This window comes from Lissotriton helveticus, chromosome 8 (assembly GCF_964261635.1).
Source record: "Lissotriton helveticus chromosome 8, aLisHel1.1, whole genome shotgun sequence".
In the NCBI taxonomy this organism is placed as follows: Eukaryota; Metazoa; Chordata; class Amphibia; order Caudata; family Salamandridae; genus Lissotriton; species Lissotriton helveticus.
This window is the reverse complement of record NC_136069.1, coordinates 1496790385-1496810983: the sequence shown is the minus strand read 5'-3', so window position 1 is coordinate 1496810983 and position 20599 is coordinate 1496790385. Positions and strand designations below refer to the sequence as shown.

The following is a 20599-nucleotide window of genomic DNA, read 5'->3' as shown; positions in this document are numbered from 1 at the left end:
CCATCTCGCCTTCCCCCAGAACGATGTGCTTGCATGTCTGTGTATTCAATGATCTTTCCCTACTGTGGTTTATATTTATTTAGAAGTTTGAAAAGTGCCTGGTTACTTCAATACGGAATGTCCCCACACTAGGATTTTCTCTTCACCATCAATCAAGAGTACAGCAAGCCAGCCAAGTCATTAAATGGCCGTGGATTGCCTGAAGAGCCAGATCTTCAAATTCCTATGGAACAGCATTTCTGAGGGCTGCATTCTGAGATCCAGGGAGAGAAGATTCCACATTTTAGCCATGAGAAAACTAAAAGATCTCCCACCCAGAAGAGCTCTTTGAACTTTAGTAATTGTCAACTTCGCTGTTCCCTATGATCAGGAGGAACAAGTATCTAGGACCTTTCACGTTTATGATTCTTTGACAGAAAGATAAAGCTTTGAAGGCCACTATGGCCTGCGTAGGGAGCGTTTGGAGCTTTACAAGAGCCGAACACAGAGTGGAGCGCTTAGGAATATTGAACAGCTGTATTCTGTACTCCCTGCATTCATTCTCATTCGGCCCTTGGAGACTCTAACATAAAGCCTTGGTGATTGTTTTTTTTTAGCTGACTCTGGTAGCAACACTAAGATTTTACGAAGCATCCAAAACGAGTGCCAGCCAGAGACGAAATCTGCTCATCAAAGGGCAGTGCGGTGACAAACCAAACCCCTAAATTTTGTATCTTAGGTTTGGGAACAGCCCCATTTCAGGAGGCCACCAAACAGAGGACCAAATAGATGGTTGCTTACCCACCACCAGAATATCAGTCTTTCCAGCATTTAGTTGCAAACAACTGGAAGTCATCCATTTTGCCAGGTCCATCCGGCACACTCTAAACTTAAAAGCAGCATCAACTTCGTCCTGTTCCAGGGAAATAATCAACTGAGTATCATCAGCATATGACACTATCTTCACCCCATGGTGTGCAACTACGTCCCTCAGAGGGCGCATATACACATTAAACAAGGTCAGGTTCAGAGCCGAACCCGGAGGCACACCTTGCAACAAGGGGCGGGTCTCAGATTTTTTTATTTTTTTATTGAAGAAGACAAGAGAATTTACAGGAATCGGGTGTCATACGTAGAACACAATATATCAATAGGTGAGCAAGTATACAATGCATAGAAAGCAATTCACCAAAGGATGCATTTTTAGCAACGATACATACATTAAAGAGGAGAGACGATCAGCAATCAGACGAAACAACAGCCTGCAAAGTTAGCCCACCCATGATCCAGGATAATAAAAGACCAAAGTAGACACCCGACACATAAGAAAATCTATACAGGATAAGCGACCCATCTCTTGTGAGAGAAGAAAGGAAGAGGAAAAAAAGGCCATAGAACTAAACTAAGGTAAAATAACAAACCCATCCCCAATCCCCCCACCCTACACCTCTGCAATGGCTACGGCCCATCCCCACTAGCAGTGTGCCTGTCGCCCCAGAACTGGTCCTAAAGGTAGGAAGAAAGAAAGTGGAGGAGGGAATATCAAACAGGCCCCCGGTCTCCCTTACCCCCCGCCAGTAGCAACCCACCCCATACATCTCCAGGATAATAGAATGCAACAAGTCAAATCCAACGGGGGGGGGGGAAGCGTAGAAGCACCACCCCGCTCCCGCGCCATCATGAGGTGCAAGTCCCGTGCCAAAAGAAGTCATTTTTCAAACCCATACGGTAAAAGTCAACCCTGGCCGCTACGATTCTGCATGCGAGCCCTGTCCATTCGAACCGCCATCACAACAGGAGTAGCAAAGTATAGAAAAGTGTCCAAATCAGCACGGAAGAGGTGATACCAGGATATCCGAATACTGAATCCAAAAGTCAAACGAAGGCCACTGTCCACCAGAAATAGGTCACCAGAGCGTTTTTGACTCATCTGGGAGAAAAAGGGCGAGGTATCAATCCAACGGTCACTGGAGAACTCACTCTGAAGTATGGGAATCTCCACATCCATCTCGGGCGATATCGGCATAGGGCAGAATACACCTTTGATAGTCTCTGGCTCGCTTGCTTCCGTCTGGGAGTCGAGAAAAGTTACAAAGTCCGACTTTCGCGCAGGGTCCTCTGTAGCAGTCGGAGTCTGCTCCGCGGTAAAGCATCTTGTTCCAGAAACAACAAAGGGTCGGAGTCCGGTCTCCGGCAGATGATATCAGCCGTTACCACCATCCTCTGGAGGATGGCGGCGACTTGTAAATGGAGCTCCCCAATGGCGGCCATTATAGTATGCAGCGACGGTGTACATTCAACCCGCTCCATCGCCCCTCACGAAGCGACCGAGCAGGTCTCTGAACCCCGGAGGTCGACTACTCCGGGGCACCAGGCACAGGAAATGCAGATGACAATTGCGGGCACCTCCAAAAGCACAATCTCAGCACCGTCGCCGCCAGCGAGGAGCCAAGCCCATCGACCCCGGGAGCTCAACAGGGCCTCCGGGCAGCGGATCCCCGACCACAGCAATCGATACGTCAAGCCGCCGCAGTAGCGGGATAAAGCTGCCACCGAACCACCATCCAGAACGGATAAGAAAAAACTCCACTTCGGGAGACCGGGAGCCACCCACGTCCCGCAGCCGATGTTGTTCAACTCCAACCCGGCTGGGTTGGAACTCGAGGCCCCGGCTTCGACTCCAGGTTAGGCCGAGAATGGAGCACGGCGTATCTTCGTCATTTGGGTTGCTAGAAATTCCGGGATTGCACCTTTAGAATCAGGCAAACTTCAGCTGCACGGGAGTCCGGTGAGAAGTCAGGATGATAGTCAGGATTTGCGAGCAACTGGCGGAGGTCGGCGGAGCCGGGAGCTTATGCGGCCATCTTGGTTGCTAGCGTAGCTCCTCCCCCCCGGGTCTCAGATTTAAAGGACTGTTGAATGACCTGAAAAGACCGGTCATGAAGGAAATCCATTATCCAGTCAAGTGTGCAGCCCTTACTCCTAAATCCCATAGGTGTTCCAAGAGAAGACCACAAGAGTGCATATTAAATGCGGCACTTAGATCCAACAGGATCAGGGCGGCTGTCTTGCCCTCATAAGCAGATGTTTTCAGAGATTCAGAAGCTAAAAGCAGAGCTGATTTATGGCTACACATGGGTCTAAATCCAGATTGAGTCCCTTGTAACAAAACGCTTCCTTCAATATACTTAATCAGCTGACGGTTGAAAAAATGTCCAGCTATCTAAGTAAAAACAGGAAGCAGGGAGACAGGTCTCAAATTTTCTGGACGAGGGGTGTCTAATGAACGGTTCTTAAGTAAAAGGACCACCATTGAATTTTTCCAATCCAACGGGACTAAACCAGAGGTAAAGGAAAGATTCATAAGATTGCAAAGGACCGGGGCAATGGCCTTCTTCCCTCGTAGCAACATATTTGGGGGGATGGGATCAATAAGAGAGCCTGATTTTACAGCAGAAAGAAGGTGTAGAGTACCCAACACGGTTAGAGCCTTAAGATTAAAAAGACACTCAGGAGCGAGCATGTTCTCTGGAGGGGGGAAGTGGTGGGTGAAAGAGGGGAGGGAATTTAAAATTCTTACTAGCTTCAGGAAAAGCAGCATAGGTTATATCTATCTTTCTGGAAAAATAATGGGCCGCTTGATTGCAGTGTTCTGTAGAAGAGGGAATAGACACAGCAACATGCTCAAGAGAGGAGAGGTTTTTGACAATCTGAAAGATATCCTTGGGTGATTCCTGCAAGGATTCGATTTCACGCGTGCAAACTTTAAGACGTGTTCTCCTAATCTGTTTATGGTAGTTTTTTAGTGCTTCTAAGTATATCGTTTTGTCATCAGGCTTGAAGTCTCTTCTCCAGAGGCGTTCTAATCTTTTACAGCCTTTTTTTAGTACAAGCAGTTCCTCCGTAAACCATTCCGCTGTTGGGTTGTGGCGAGTGCTATTACATATCTTCAAAGGAGCTAGAGTGTTCAAAGCCCCTATTCTCCAGGAGGATATTTGTTTTTTGGCATTCTGTGGGCAAGTATCAAGTACAGAAGGACTTATGGCCAGTATGACAGTAAAGGCGGCAGAGGTACCTTGAGATCATTTATGTGGGTTTTTTTATTAGAGGGGGAGCATTTAGAAGGACCTAGTCTAGTCGAGGATCAGTGATCTGAAAAGGAAGAATGAAGTGGTCGGACCAGGCAACGGGAACCAGGGCCGAATCTTTTATCGAAGCACTATTTGAAAAGATGGCATTGAGAGTGTGTCCCCTGATATGCGTAGGAGAGTGGATCAGCTGAAACAATTCCAAAGCCTAGAATTTCTTCACTAACGCCAATGCTACAAGGCACTGACAGTCTTCAAAATGTAGGTTAAGATCGCCTAAACCATAAAGGTCAGGTAACGAATGGAATAGGAAGGAAGAAAATTCACCAAAGAAAACCTGCAACAGAGTGAGAACCGGTGAAAGATAAGGAAAAAATGGCTGCTTCACAGCCGGGAATAGTAATCCAAAACATCTGGTGCAGACTGAGCAAGGAACCAGTTTCCACTAGAAACAAGGCAACTGGTTAGCAGTTCTCAAATTTCTAATTTATGCTTACTAAGGGACCTACAGTTCAAGAGTAAGCATTGCGAGAAACTAGTGCTGGGCAAGCTACACACTGCAATTTTTACCCGTGGGGTTAGAAAGAATAGTAAACGAAAAGTTACACTTACCACAACCCTTTCCCCCAGAACCAAGCTCGATTGAGTGGAGGTAATCCTTAGCCTTTCCAAAACAGAAAGGGAAGTGTAGAGGAAGTGTAGAGGAGTTGATAGAATCACCCTCCAAAACGATGTACATAAACAAAGAGATTCTAAGCACACAACGCTCTCATCTTTATCACCCTAAGAGAGAGTACTTTCACCATATTTTCATCACTGTAAAACTATTAATAAAATACTTGTCCACACATTGATAGAATCTCTTTGTGTATGGTAATCCTTAGCCACCACAGGTCAGAGTGACATGATCTCAGAAGCTGGGTATCGAGATGGGCCTGCAATGGAACAGGCAGGGGGCTGGGCCCCTGGCGCAGTACATGCGTGGACTGGCACAGACAGGCTTGCTTTTGGCGTGCCAGCAGCACGGCCGCGCAGCTGCCATTATTTGATAGCCCGCCTCTAAGGGCATGGCTAGGTACTGAAGAGGAGAACAGAAGGAGGCAGACTACTGCAAGACCTGTTACCTACTCCACAACTAAGAAGAAAGTTAAAACAAGGTAAGCAAAAGTATATACAAAGTAAAAAGAATCTTCAACTAGCATTTGCAATGCAATCAGTCTAGCCTTTGGGACCTTATGTGTATTTAGCTATACAGCACATTAGGCTGGGTGCTGAAACATCTACTGTTCTTTAACATGGAGGGAAAGTAATCACCAAACTGTGTGACACGCCAGGTATGGGACACATGGAGAGAAATATTGCCTTTCAGCTGGAAATGATTAAGTCCAAAGCTCTTTTTTTAATGTAAGATCAGGGCCTTTGGTGGCCATATCACTGAAAATGCAAGATTTGAAAAAAATATTATTGTCTACGGGTTCTCGTGGAAGAAAAATTATATGGACTGGAATCTAGAGAATGCTAAAGTGATTCTGGTATTTTACTGACCTCTGCTGGTCATGTTCTATCAAGAAAGTTAAATAGATGCAGTTGCCAGAAAAATAAAAAAAATAAAAAGTCCTTAAGCAGAAAGCAATTCTGGTATTTTACTTATCTCTGCTGGTCATTTTTCATCAAGACAGTTAAATAGAGGCAGTTGAACTGAAAACAACGTCCTTAAGTGGAAAGCAGACAAGTCCTAGGGCTGATCTCGAGAGCCCACAAAGTACATATACATATAAGTATATACTAAAGTATATACTGAAGTATAAACTAAGGTATATACAAGAGGTCTTGAATGCTCGACCTAAAAAGCAGTGGCAGATAGAATGTTAAAAGATCAGTGGAAGGCCGACTAGTATGGCCGCCAACCGGGACAGGGAGCCAGTCACCTCACAGTGCCTAGTGCGCTACAAGGAAAGGAACTGAAGTGGGCGTGTGACTCGGGAGCCAGGCTCTTCCCCGCGCCTAGAGCGCTAGAAGGTTGCTGACCACGCGTGGTACACATGCATGTGACTGTAAAAGATGCGGAAAGTCTAGTGAGTAGCATTTTTATGGAGCAGGGACATTACGTGGACAAAGTGTAACCTGACAGAGAGCATCAATGTTAACTGAAAAGGTATTTTTGGTCCTAAGAATAACATTTTAACACTCCTGGCCTTAGCCAACCTCCACTATGCATTTCCTTTGCAGTGAACCACAGGCCTGCCCTGCATCAACTGTGCACAGCTTAGAAGAGACCAGCACTTTTTAAATTTTATATTTTATTTTAGGTAGTTGGTCTGAAAGGAGCCATTTGTGTGTGTTACTGGGGGGGGGGGTTGCATGTGATGTTATGGCTTTTTTTGTGCATTTTTACTTTTTTAAACAACTGTTGTGGCAAACGGACACTGCCAATTTTTTGCTGATGGGATTTACTGTAGCCTACCTCTATCTCTTTATCACCTAAGTGGCGATTCTGCTCACCACACCAAATATGCAGCCTACACTCCATGCAGCTAAGTGCAGATTTATTTCCTCCTGTTGTTTCAACAGGGTGTCATCAGAAACACTTGGTAATGGCTCTGTGTTAAGGTTAGGTTTAAGTATACGTTCCTTTTCTGGGAGTAGATGAATTAATCACATGGTAAGGATAAATCCTTTTTGTCTTCGTTTTATCTTAGATAGAGCCATTACAGTGACCGTTCAACTCGTAAGAAATTCATTTAATTTTCGATGGGGTTATACAAGAAATTGCTTTATTTATTGAACAAGGAACAAACAACAGCCGACACATGTTTCACCCTATGTGGCGAGTAGCGTCAGGGCTTTCTCAAGGCTAAACAAATTTGATTACATCATTCTCTAACTTTTTCCAGTTTTTCGGATGCACAGTAACACAATGATTATCTTCCACGTTCGATTTTTCATTAGGGGTAAATCTCCAGATGTAGCGAGGTACTCCGGGTAATCTGGTGTTCGGCGCGATGGGATGTGAGAAAGCCCTGGCGCTACTCCCCACATAGGGTGAAACACGTATCGGCTGTTTGTTCCTTGCTCAATAAATAAAGCAATTTCTTGGATAACCTCAAAGAAAATGAAATGAATTTCTTACGAGTTGAACAGTCACTGTAATGGCTCTAGCTAAGATAAAACGAAGACAAAAAGGATTTATCCTTACCATGTTATTAATTCATCTACTCACAGAAACGGAACACATACTCATACCTAACCTTAACTTGTAACTTTGAAGCTCTTACGGTCCAGAGCTTTGAGTATGGTTCCCTCGCTCCTTCAATAATCTTGAAGAAAGATATAGGCCTGGGGTCCCTGAACCTTCTACCCTTGCTGAAACACTTGGTAATGGCTCTGCCTCCTATGCCACCGAATGTGATCACTCCCTTCAGCTACCTTCCATACTCCTTCTCGTGTTTGGACTCAAGCGGCCACGCATTGTGGATGTCCCAAAGGAGTAGTGGCCTCTTTTTGCAGAGTTTAGAGAGGACTGTGCACACGTTTTTTCTCCCCATCTAGGACGGTAATAAATTCCCACTCCTCCAAAGTTTCTTCTTGGTCGGCTATCCCAAAGCACTGCACGTCATCCTCCGGTGCAACTGCACTTAAAAATCCTGGAAGACCTTCTTCCATATGTGCAAATGCAAGTGATGTTGGAGCAGTGAGCTGTAGACATGCCCTCCCAGGTCTCCTGTTTCTCTCATAATGATGTTACTTCCCATGCCTTCCAAGGATATTACATCATTTCTTGTGGAGCATGATTACCAGAGTTGGCAGCCAATCAGCAGCTCAGAACGGTCTTTAAATTGTATTACAGTTGTCTGATGTCACAGAAAGTACAATCCTCATTGCTAGTTCTGCTGGGTCTGCAGTATCACGAGAGACTCATCACAAAACGGAAAACAGTTGAGTTGGGTATGTTTAACCCCCTTTTCTTGGGAATGTGGATCCAGGGCACATCTATATATAAATTGTATGGGCCTAAATTTCAGTTTTTCCATTTTTAAATAGTCCAAAAATGTGTTTGTGATCCACCGACTGGTTTTCAAGGCCACAGACTAAATACACTCAAAATGGCACTGGCAGTCTGCGGTCTGGAATTGATACATCTAAGACGGCACTAACAGTGCATAGGCTGTGGACATCATCCAAGGGTTATTGAGTCTGCAGCCTAGTTCTCAAGTTGCAGACTACCACCGAGATTTAGGTGCATCTAGTCCATGACCTAAAAAAAAAATTCACTGACATGTTTTCTTACAAAAATTATGAGGGTAACATTTAGGCTCCCTCTCCTATGGTCAAGTCTGCTAATCCTGACCCCTATCATGGCCTTTTTCTTTTGTTAACATGGTGACAGTACCCAGTGTTCTACTGTGGTGGCTTAAAGAGTAATTTTTCTCATATACATAAATATATATGTGTGTATATAAAAATATATATATATATATATATATATATATATATATATATATATATATATATATATATATATATATATATATATATATATATATATATATATATATATCTATCAACCAGAGACCCCTTCCTTGGCAGAGATCAGAGGACACAGCGGGGAAACCTTTGGAAGAATCATTAATGACAGATGGAGGGGATAATGCATTTCGGCTACAGAATTAATTTCCAGTGAGAATTCCGAAACAGCATGGGGGGGCTCACATGTAATGGTTACTGTGCTTCTCAATGCCTCCTCTGGTGCTGACCAACAGCTGCAAACCCTCAATGCACAGTAGGCCCGCAGAAGGGCCAGAGTCTCGAGCCGTTCCTGAGTACCACCCTCCAAGTGCACACCAAATCACATCCAATGCCACGCCAATCAACTACTAACAGTTCTGCAGGAGTAGAGAATGTTCTCGCTTACGGTCAGGGAAGAGGCACTCCCGTGCCTATTACTTACTGGTCGAAGTGCTTGTGTTCATTACGCCTCTTCCCAGTGCACCATTCCAAGCACCCGGTGCACCGCTTGTCTCATGGCGCGTAGGGCTTCTCCAGATCCCCACTTCTACTCAGGATTCTGCCCCCAGCCGTCCGTCCCCCATTGCAAGGCTGAGAACAGCAAGGGGAGCGCTCGCCTCAACTCCCACCAGGCACTACAGAGGCAGGTTACAGTACTGGCGCCACGGATCAGCACCAAACCCGGGATCCGCAAACGCTTGCAGGGTCCAGTCTCGGAGGGAAGAAAACGCCCAGGCCAGTGGAACAAGACCACACTGCCACAGTCAAGGACCAGCTATTTCTTCACAGGCCCTCTTGGTACCCAAGAGGTCCACCAGTCGAGGGGACGGACAACCGGCATCAGACTCCACGGACTAGCCCCCGTCGCTGCAGCCGCCAACCACAGCAGCGCACCAGGAGCCGTTGGGTCCGAACCCCCAGGGCTGAACCGGCAGCACAAAGGGCGGCGCCCCACAGGCAGCAGGCACACCCAGCTCGACTCACCAGTTCGCCTGTGCGTCGTCAGGGTGAGCAGCTCCTCCGAGAACGCTGAACAGGCCAGTGGCACGCCGATGTTGAACACATCGTTTTCGAGTACGGGGCTGAGGCTCAGGGCCCCCTCCCCCCCAGACACCAGCTGCTCACCGCAAGATCTACAGGCAGAGCAGGCCCCAGCCGGGCAGCAGCTGCCCCCACCAAATTGTGGGCACAGCTCAGATCATCTACAGTTGCACCGGGGCAGCCGGCATCACCCAGGCAGGGAGCGTGCCCCCCTGGCACTGCCGTATTCGTCCGCACCTCAAGAGGATGGGGGGGAGAGACTGTCCGCAGGGTCAGTCAGGAGAGTGTCACAGATCTCCTCTGGTCTCAGGGCACCTGAGGCCCAGGTCCCTGTCGCCTGACCCCTCAGCTGTTGCTGCATCACAAGACCCATCCTCTGCCCAGGCCAAGTCGAGTCCCACTCCAAAAGCCATTAATCATCGACCCTCCCGGACTGAAGCTGGCACCCCAAATGCACAGAGAGCTGCAGGTTTCATTGCTGCGTTCAGGGCAAATCAGTAGGTCAATTTTCAGGATTATTAAGGACTATGCAGCGGGCTGGCCGGGAGCTGCAAAGCTCACATCCTGTCGGCCATGTTGCTTGGCCACGCCCCCCAGTGTGGCTCCTCCTTTATGTGTAGAGTGCGACCTAGGAAGCCCAAGTAATGTGCATTTTGCCTTATAATTGAAGGTTTGGATGCTTTTAATTATTCATCTAGCAATTCCTCCCTTGGAATTAGATAAGCCCTTATGAGGCTTAGTAAAAGCAAAGAAATGTTGACTGGACTTTATGTCTGAGTGAAGGGATTGCTATCAGGAAATCCACTTTCCATGATAGTTATTGTAAAGGACACAAGGGGCTCAAAGGGGGACCCCTTGAGTTGTGTGACCACAATATGTAAGTTCCATGACAGTTCAGGAGGTGTTCTTAGAGGGATAATCTTTTTAGCCCTTCCATGAAAACTTTAATTATAGCGATATGACAAATTGATAATTTCTGTCTAATTTGCAGGTATGCAGCAACTGCAGTGAGATGTAAGCATACTGAATTACACACTAGTCCACATTGTAAAGATGGAGAGGCTAAGAAATTATTTTTTGTACCGAGACTGCAAATGGTTCCATCTATTTAGACATGAAATATAGCATATCTTTTCTATGTAGCGGTGTAGCAGGCATGAGTTGTGGGTACCCAAATGTGAAGTATTGAGGTGCCAAATTGCCAGCTTGAGCTATCTAGCGTCTGAGTGTCTCAGCCAACCCTGCTGTTGTATGAGAAGGTCCATGCACAGTGGGAGCTTCTGATGTGGGCAGACAGACCTTTCTAAAAGTACTGAGAACCACAGCTGTATGCCCATGTTGGTGCAACTAGGATTAGGGTCATTGAGGTCTGCTGCACCTTCCGGACGACTTATGGCATCAGGGCAAGAGGTGGAAAAGCGCCGACAAATATCCCTGACCAGTTGATCCATTGTGCTTTTCCCTTGGATTAACGAAGTGGGTACCTGGCAGCAAAGTTTTGGCAGTTTGCATTTTCAGAAGTACTGAATAGATCTATTGTAGGAGTGCCCCCATTTTGAAATTACTTGTGAGTGGAGCTCCCGCTCACAAATTTGGTGAGGTGTTCTGCTGAGCATGGCCGCAAAGTTGTGGTCCACTTCCGGAAGATGCTCTGCAAGCAGGTGGATGCTGTGGAACACTGTCCAATGCCAACTGTGAGAGCTGGGTGAATTGTTCCCCCACCCTTACTTCTGAATAAAGAATATGGCTGTCATGTTGTCGGTTTTTATGCATACAGTTTTGTTTTGAAGCATTGGGAGAAAAGCTCTGAAGCCTAGCTTGATGGCTAGCAGTTCTTGGTAGTTGAGTTGGCGATCCAGGTACTGTAAAGGCCAAGTGCCCTGGATCGTCATGTGGGGAAGGTGGGCTTCCCACCAGATTAGAGAGGCATCTGAGGTGAAGGTCACCTGCAGAAAGGGGTGTAGAAACAGCCTGCCAATTAAGAGGTTGAGGATGTTCCACGAGTGGAGAGAATTCTGGGCTCTTTGTGCCTAGTCATTACCAACACTAGATCCTCCTCCCAAAGGCCTTCTGCTTGAGGCCACAGTTTTGCCAAACATTCCTGTAAACTGTGCATATGTTGACTAGCATAGGGTGCTACTGCTATGTAAGCGGACATCATGCCAAAATGTTTTTTACAGTAATGGGATGTTGTGACTGAAAAAGAGAGGCAGCAGTTGGGGGAATGTCATGTTTGGGTATGCCTTGCCTGGTTGTGCCTTTAGTATGGACTCTAAGAACGATTGAACCTTCTGGGCCTGAAGATGCGACTTTCACAATGATTGCAAAACCAAGTTTGCGCAGTAGCAACACTAGACCACTGAGTGTGTGCTAGGTATTGTTCTTTGCTGTAGCTCTTTATCACCCAATCGTCCAGATATGGAAACACCTCGATGGCATGTCTGCAAAGGCGAGCAGTGACGACGGCCAAACAATTGTTAAAAACCTTTGGGGCCTAGGTTACCCCAAAGGAGATAATTTTGAATTTGTAATATTTTCGCTAACCATGAAAAAAAAGGCTGGCTTGATGCAAAAGCATGTGGAAGTAGGCATCTTTGAGATCTAACACAGACACGAAGTTACCATTTTGTAGCAACTGGATGACATCTTGTAAGGTGACAATGTGAAAATGTTCTGAATTAATTAATGTGTTCAATGGCAGATCAAGGATGGGCCTTTTGGTGCAGTACTTCTTGGGAATGAGGAACTAGAAGGAGTAATACTTTTGCCTTTGTTAGTGTGCAAAGCGATACCAAAGGGGATGATGGACATTGCGTTTGAGCAAATAAAACACTCACCCCAGTCAACTGATCTGGGTTTAATCCATCACCATTCTTTAGCTCACTCCACCACCCCAGTTCAGACATGGCCATATGCAAATCAGTCTGACCCGGTGCCTCATGGGAACAGTCTGGCTTTTGAAAGTTTTATATAGCGCGAACAAGATCTTTGCAGATAACAGAGCGCTTTACAAAGGCAAGGGGTAAGTGAGTGGTAGGGTGGGTACATGAGGGAGCATAGTTAGGGAGGTAGGTCATCAATGCAAGTAGTACAAATAAGAGGGAGCATGAACAATCAGGTAGGTCGATAATACAAGTAAAACATATGTGCAAAGGGATCAAACAAATAGTACAGATCGACGCAGAGTCTTAAAAGATCAAAAGTGGAAGTTAAAGCTATCCTCATGGCTAAATACACTTGAACTTCTTTCTTAAACAGAAGAGTGGAGGAGGTGAGCCTGGTTTCAGGAGGGAGTGAGTTCCAGATCCTAGGCGCCATTCCTGAGAAGGAGCGTTTGTAAGTTTTTTCTTTCCGGAATTTTCGAGGCTTCAGCAGAAGATTGTTTGTACTTCTGGTGGTTCTGGATCCGCCGGAAATTGTCAACTTCTGAGTGAGGTAGCCGGGTGATTTCAGGTGTATGGCCTTGTGCGTCATGCAGGCAATTTTTAGATGTATTCTGGCTTCAAAAGGCAGCCAGTTCAGGGATTTAAAGTCAGGGGAGATATGTGAGTGTTTTTTAGATCCAGTGATGAGTCTCGCTGCCGCGTTTAGTGAAGCTCTTAGGGGTGCAGTTGTAGTTAGGGGGAGACCGCAGAGGACGATGCTGCCGTAGTCTATGCGCGGGATGACTAGTGCTTGTACTGCAGTTTGGAAGTCTTTGGCTGGGAGGAAGGGTGTAAGTTTCCTCAAGGTATTTATTTGGAAGTTTGCTCCCCTAGTTGCCTTGCTGATATGCTGCTGCATGTTGAGATTGGCGTTAAGTGTTATGCCTAAAGATTTTGCTGAATCCACGATGGTCGGTTGGACATTGAGTGCAGTTAGGTGCTTAAGCCAGGTTTGAGTGGTAGAGATTTTCGCGGGAGGTGAGATCAGAAGGAACTCAGTTTTCATAGCATTGAGTTTGAGGTGGTTATCGGCCAGCCAGGATTGGGTGCTTCTGATCGTTGAGTTCAGACGCATAATGTCTTTGGGGGATTGTAGTTTGAGATATAGTTGAGTGTCATCGGCGTACATGTGAAAGTGCACATTGGATGCTTGTAGCAAGGTGGTGAGAGGTTCCATAACTAGGTTGAACAAAGTAGGGGATAGGCAGGATCCTTGGGGGACACCTAACGATACAGGTACTGGAGAGGACATCAGGTTGTTGCTCTTGAATTTCTGATACCGGTTGTGTAGAAAGGAGGTGAACCACTGAAGAACAATCCCAGAGAGACCCATTCTTGTGTTTAAGAGTTCGAGTAAGTTCTCATGTTTCACAGTGTTGAATGCTGAAGAGAGATCAAGAAGGATGAGGAGGCAGGTATCATTTTGATCTAAAATTTGGAGGGCGTCGTCAATTATGTGAGTCATAGCAGTTTCGGTACTGTGCCCTGCTCGGAAGCCTGATTGATGAGGGTTGAGGAGATCAAACTGTTCTATGTGCTTTGTCAATTGTAGCTGAACGCATTTTTCCAACAGTTTGGCGAGAGTGGGAATGTTGGTAATCGGACGGTAGTTGTTTAGATCAGTGGGGTCGGCTGTTGGTTTCTTAAGTAAAGGTGTAACTTGTCCAACTTTGAGGGAGTCAGGGATGGTTGCTTGTTGAAGTGAGCTATTGATGATTTTAGTCCAAAGTGGGAGGAGTAAAGGGGTGAAGTCTTTTACAGCGTTAGCAGGAAGAGGGTCAGTGAGGTGATTGGATGGTTTCAGGGTGCTGAGTATTCTGTCAATTTCTTCTTCAGAGTAAGTGCTAAAGGATGACCATGTCGCATTGTTTTTTGGTTCATTGGGTGTTATGCAGTGGGGTTTGGAGTAAAGGCTTGCGTCAATGATGAGATCGCTCCTTATGTTGTCAGTTTTTTGGTTAAAGAAGGCAGAGAAATCTTCACAGGAAGGTGCATTGCCCATAGTGTCGGCTGCTTGGGGTTGTTCCTTGGATTGTGATCGGATTAGCTCGAACAGTTTTCTTGGACTTTTTTTGCTTGGTCGAGCTGGAGTCTGAAGAAATCTGATTTTGAGCGTTTTATTTTCCTGAAGTATGCGTTTCTCTTTTTCTTCAGAATGTTTAGTTGCAGTGCCGAGGGAACATCTCTCCAGGTGCGCTCTGCCATTCGCATGGCCCATCTGTCTTCATTGAGACTCCCGTCGTACCACGGGTTGGAGATCTTGGTGGAGACTCTTTTCAGTTGTATCGGTGCAGCCTCATTGATTATTGAGGTCATAGCGTTGAGATAGTGGTCAGTTAAACCCTGAACGTCAGTAACACCGGTAGGGGGGGGGGGAGTAGGAGTTTGCAGCTGTTAGGGGGTAGAGAGTTTGGATTGAGTTTCTTCAGGTCTCTTTCCCAAACTTTGGGCTTGGAGGATTGGACCGGGATACGTTTAATTTTTTCCTTGATGAAGAATGTGACAATATGGTGATCTGACCAGTCACAGGGTTGGGTTGAATCAAGTTGAATAGTGCCTTCTTTGTAGATGATAAGGTCGAGGATCGAGACTTTGTCATGGGTCGGGCTGTTGCAAATTTGGGTGAGGTCAGAAGCGTTAAGGAAAATTTTGAGGCTATTAACCACTGCGTCACTGCAATCATTCCAGTGAAGATTGTAATCGCCAAGGTAAATTTGTGTGTTTTGCCGTCCTGAGTTGATTGAGATTGTGTCCATGAGTTGTTGGGAGAAGGTGAGGTTGTCCCCAGGTGGGTGGTAGATGATGTGTAGTGAACATACAGGTTTGTTTTCACTGATGACATCAAGGCAGAAATATTCACAGGAGGTAAGAGAAGGGTCGGTGACTTTATTAATTGAGAGGTTGCTCTTGTAAATGCATGTGATTCCACCGCCTGTCTTGTTGGACCTGTCAAGTCTAATGATGCAGTAGTTGGGGGGGGGCTAGGATATCCATGATAGGAGTAGAAGATTCAGTTAACCATGTTTCAGTTAGGATGGCTAGGTCAAGGTTCAAAGAAATGATGAGATCAGCGACCTCCGAGGAGTGTCTTTGGGCCGATCTACAGTTGAGAAGTGTGCATTTGAGTTTGGGGGTGCAGAGGGAGGAGGAGGGATCTAGAGTGAGAGGGACTTTTGTGAGGTTGTTGGGGTCGGAGCCTCTGTTGTGCGTGTGGTGTCTGAGAGGGTTGGAGAGAATAGTAGGAATGGACAGGTGTGTGGTGGCTAAGAGGTTTTGGCGAGCGGGGACATATGTGCGGAGTAGGGTGTGTATGTCGAGGTCCGAAAGAGTCTTGATTGTGCGTTGGGGGCGGTTGGAGGTATTGCGAGGGGATGGAGGTCCCATGTAGGGGGGAGTAGGATGTGAGGGGGATATGTTGTTAGGTTGAGAAGTGGTGGTGGGAGGGGGTTGTCTGGGGTGTGTGAGGAGTAACTCTTTGAGGGTGTGGAGTTCTTCTCTCACTTGGAGGAGGGTGGCCATGATCGTGTCTAGAGTGGGGTTGGGTAAGGAGTTGGGGGAGGGCACTGAAGGAGAGCAAGTGTCTAGGTTACTGGAGTAAGGGGTTAGAGGGGTGGGGGTGTTAGTGAAGTGGTTGGAGTTGGAGGTGTTAGTGAGTGTGTTGGTGTTCGGGTGTGTAGGGAGGTTGTGGGGGGGAGTGAAAGGATTAGTGATGGTGGTGGTGTTATTGGACAGGGAATCAATGATAGGGGGGTGAGGCAATTGCGGGGCATGTGGAGGCTGGGCGTTGCGGGGGTGACAATGTGGTAGAAGGGAGTGAGAGTGGGGGGGAGAGGTTGAGGGAGGAGTGAGGGCCATGAGTGGCGGGAGTGCAAAGAGTGGGGGGGAGAGGTTGAGGGAGGAGTGAGGGCTAGGAGTGGCGGGAGTGCAAAGAGTGGGGGGAGATGGGTTGGGATAGAGTCATGTTGTGTGGGGTGCGGTCAGGTGAGGTGGGTTGTTCTGAGAAGCTAGTCGGAAGTGTGGGGTTCTGGTTATGTGGGAGTGGGGTAGAGGGGGTGGGGGTGTTGGTGGCGGAGGGGAGAACCGCGTCTGGGATAGAGGAGTGTGAGGTGTATGTAGCCGGGGGGTGATAGAGTAGAGTACCGGGGGAGGGAGGAGGTGCGTGTTAGTGGTAGGAGGTGTGTGAGGTCGAGGATGTTGGGATTGGAGGCCAGATGGTGTGGGATCTGAGCGTTGGAAATGTATTCTTTGAAAGTGGGGAACAGGTTGTCAAATAGGTCAAGGTTTCTGTCTGTGGATTGAATTAAGATAGTACTGTTATTGTAGATAGTGATGGTTGCTCTAGCTGGGTAGAGTTCGGATGGTGTGGTGGAAAGTGTTATGCCATGGGCAGTTTTCCTGGAGGTTGAGATGGTGAGTAGGGTGAGGAATGCTTTTCTCCATTGTGCTCTGCGTACAGTGTAAAGAATGATATCGGTGCTCTTAGCTCCATTGAGAAGGGAGAAGTAGGTGTCTAAAAAGGGGGTTTCAGGGTGGGACTTTAAGAAGTTGTGTTTAAAATGTTTTGCGTTCTTTTTGGAGAGCTCTGGGGGGTAATTAATTTTATATGTGTGTTTGCCCATGGGTTCCATGTTGGACGAAGGGGAAGAGGCAGGTGATGGGGGGCTGTGAGGGTCGGTGTAGGAAAAGAGCTATGGTGTGCGCGAGGGAGGTGTGGGAGAAAAAGTTAAGAAGTGTATATGGAGGGGTAGAGAATTTGACTAGCCTAAGATGGCCGCTTCGTTAGGCATGGTGAAGAGATGAGGATTGACTAGTCTAAGATGGCCACCAAGATAGAGAGGTAGCAAAGAGTATAGTAGTCCTATGTTTGTTATTGTGTCCTTAGATGAGTTTGTCCTATGTTTGTCCGATGACTGTGTCCTATGATGAGTTTAATTACTTACCTCCACTGGTCAAGGGCGACAGCAAGACCCTTCGCCTACCCTACTGTAGGCACCCAACACCATTGAATGCTTGGTTGCTATGTCATCCCTGAATACGCCATTTTGAGAGCGCAGTTCCCTCTTTCTGACAGACTGACGGCCACCATAGCATGTGTGAATCAATGAAAGTGAGTGGACGGCAGTAGGAATTATTTCTTATATCAAAATTCAGTGCATAGCCTTTCTTCTAGCATCTACTACAGTGAATTAAGGTAGTTGAAGTCATTTTGAACGATTTCCATGTTGAAAACAATTGTGCATGTATCAATATGTTGTATACAACAAACCTGTGCTTCGTTCCTTCTGTTACTCATTAATTATTGTGTTTTTTTCACATTAACTCACAAGCATCTATAATTAGAATTTCAGCATACGTCTCTAAAGCACATCCTAGTCTTCACAACAAGAACTTGCTAGCTTGTACTGGGAAAAGAGCGAAAGGAAATAGCTTTGTCATGCACTGATTATTGAATCTGAAATTAGATGAAAGCCAAAGTCCTGCGCTCTTCAGGGTCAGGCCAAGTGGAACACAATGAAAGAAAAAAATTCCACTGCAGCATATTCATGATTGGCCTGACAAGCAGGCATTATAAGTTCTAAAATTCAACAGAAGTGTTGCAATTTCCAATATACATTTATACAATATTGGTGTTGTATGGAAAAACAGATTTACATATACATACTTTTTTTTTAATCAGGAGCTTCATTCGTAATCGCATTAACAAGGGAGTTAAGAGTGCGAGTTCTGTATAACATATATGAAAATATAATGTAATATTCAGATAATGGAATGCATTTGCCAATTTTATTAAATAAATAAAAAATCATCCATGCACAATTTAAGCAGAAAAAGTACCTCAGACCCCCATTCCCGTAACAAAAGTTCAGTGGAAGTTACATTTATTTGAAAATCCACCCATTTTTGCTCACATACATTTTTATATTTTAAACAAAAATAGAATCTGCAGAGACAATGCAGCAAGTATGTGGATTTCATGTACAGAAATACTTTCATGCCAATAGCTAACCTTCTTCAGGCCACCCTCAAATTCTAATCTTATACTGTATATACACACTAAGAAGTGCTGATCAACAGCACTGCTTCACTTACCTAGCTACCACAAACCTGTAAATGGGCAAATTCACTTATATGGTTGTTCAAAGAAAAGTAAAAATGTATTAAGCAGATGGCAACATCCGCAGCTTTTCTACAGTTTTATGAAGAAGGAAAGTCTGAGCATGAAAGTAATTCCTCACATTCATTTTGGAAAGGCATTACAATGTCACATGTAAAATAATGACATGCCAATCACAAAGTAATATATGCCCCTTTCCCATTGCACTTGAATGTAAAATGAAATGCATATCCTATTCACTTACCTATTCCCTTACGAAATCCTAGGCACAGAATAGGCTATAAGGACTAATGCATTCTACAATTTGCCCCCTACCTCATGTACAGAAAATCATTAGATTTTGGCATCAAGCCATCTACTGACACACAAACGTACTCATTTTAAAATATTTAGTGTGCCACATTTCAGCTGAAAAACCATTCAAAATCGGATTCATTCGTGTGGATAAAAATCTAAACATTCTGTATACATCCATACTCATTTTCATAAGGTGGTCTTTGATACAATATTAATGTTTTTTTTAAATGATAATCATAAATAAATACAAATAAAAATACAAAAGGAATGTCTACTACAAACTGAATATATATAGTTTTTGTAAAGGAAAAGTGTTAATTCAGTAACTGATTCTACAGGTTTGAAACGATACTGTATGATTCGTTGAAACTGTACGATTCGTTGAAACGGCTCTGACCCCTCAGGAAAAGAAAACTGGCCTCTGAGCCGAGTTCCGCGATCCCCTCATTTCAGGCAGCAATTCCAAAAGTAAATTTTGGATTTTCAAAATTCATATACAAGGTTTTCTTTTGTACGCTACCGATTGGAGGTATTGTAGCATAAGCTGAAAAATCGGAAGGATTAGTTGCTAATCAAAGATCCTACACTTCTGGCATTTCTTGGCTTCTCAGTGACTGGATGGTTTGTCCGGTGAACGTTTCGCCCGTTCTCCTTCATGGGCCTTCACTGGGATCTTTTTACCATCAGAATGGAAGAATAGAGTGAAAGATAGCAGTTAGGGATTTGAGGAAGCAAGCATTGGCTCCTCGGCATGTCTTCCGCTTTGCTGAGTTACATGAACTGCATCTGAAAGGAGAAAATAGTTATTTATTGATTAGCAAGATAACCAAGTCCTAAGCATCCCAAAGGTTTACAGACTTACTGACAAAAAGAAAATATCAAGATTTCATATGCTAAGTGAAATAGTGCAGAACAGATGGGCCAGATATTTGCTGCGTTGTAGGTCATGTAATGATCTGCTAGGAGTGAACAAAGTTTTTCTCAATCTTTGTGCTGCCCATATATGTTTTGATGGTGGATTCTTCTGTGCTTCACCGTGGTCCCAACAAGTCACTGATTTTGACTGATCCTGTTTTCATCTATTTCGTAAATTCATTTTTGGTGTTTGATAAAAAAGCAGAATAATTGTGACATGGGAAACCATTTTTGTTGTAGCCAAGTGAATCTATGTGTCTTTACTAAAAGGAAATGCTTGAAATGTCTAATGATAGAAACATTCTAATTGTACATTTCTGATTGAAATAATACTCTGTCACTTGCTTAGCATCTTGGGTTGAGATTTTCAGTATAAAACCATTTAATTCATACTACAACAGTGGTAGTGGTTTAGAATGCTATACTGGAGAATTGGAATGATCAGCACTCTTTCGAAGACAATGAAGTGTCTCAAGGCCATTAATGGCTAGTGCAGACCCTCTGTTCCAACAAGCCAATGCTTGTCTTTCTGTTTCTCACTCTATTATACATAAATCTTCCCTTAGTGAAATGTTGTAAGAGCAGTATAGCCCTACCGCCTGAGCTTTAACAGTTGTTAAAGCTCCTCTCCCTAATTACAATCCCCCAAGTACGGCTTAGGCCTATAACTAAGGAAAAGGGCTTTTAACAACAGGCCTCAGAAGCAGACTACAATGCTGCAACGTTACTCTGTT

At 45.2% G+C, this 20599-nt stretch overlaps 1 protein-coding gene across 12 annotated transcripts in view; it reads right to left on the bottom strand.

The window, feature by feature from the left end:
* Positions 1 to 18303: 18303 nt before the first annotated feature.
* Positions 18304 to 20599, bottom strand: part of PICALM (phosphatidylinositol binding clathrin assembly protein) — a 519981-nt gene continuing 517685 nt past the window's right edge. For 7 of the 12 annotated variants that reach the window (XM_078658455.1, XM_078658454.1, XM_078658453.1 and 4 more), the window contains one exon: positions 18304 to 19736. In XM_078658455.1, coding sequence (XP_078514581.1) covers positions 19722 to 19736 — 15 coding nt within the window. In that variant the 3' untranslated portion in view covers positions 18304 to 19721. The remainder of the gene's footprint in view (positions 19737 to 20599) is intronic. The other 5 variants (XM_078658450.1, XM_078658452.1, XM_078658444.1 and 2 more) reach the window with 1 other exon arrangement.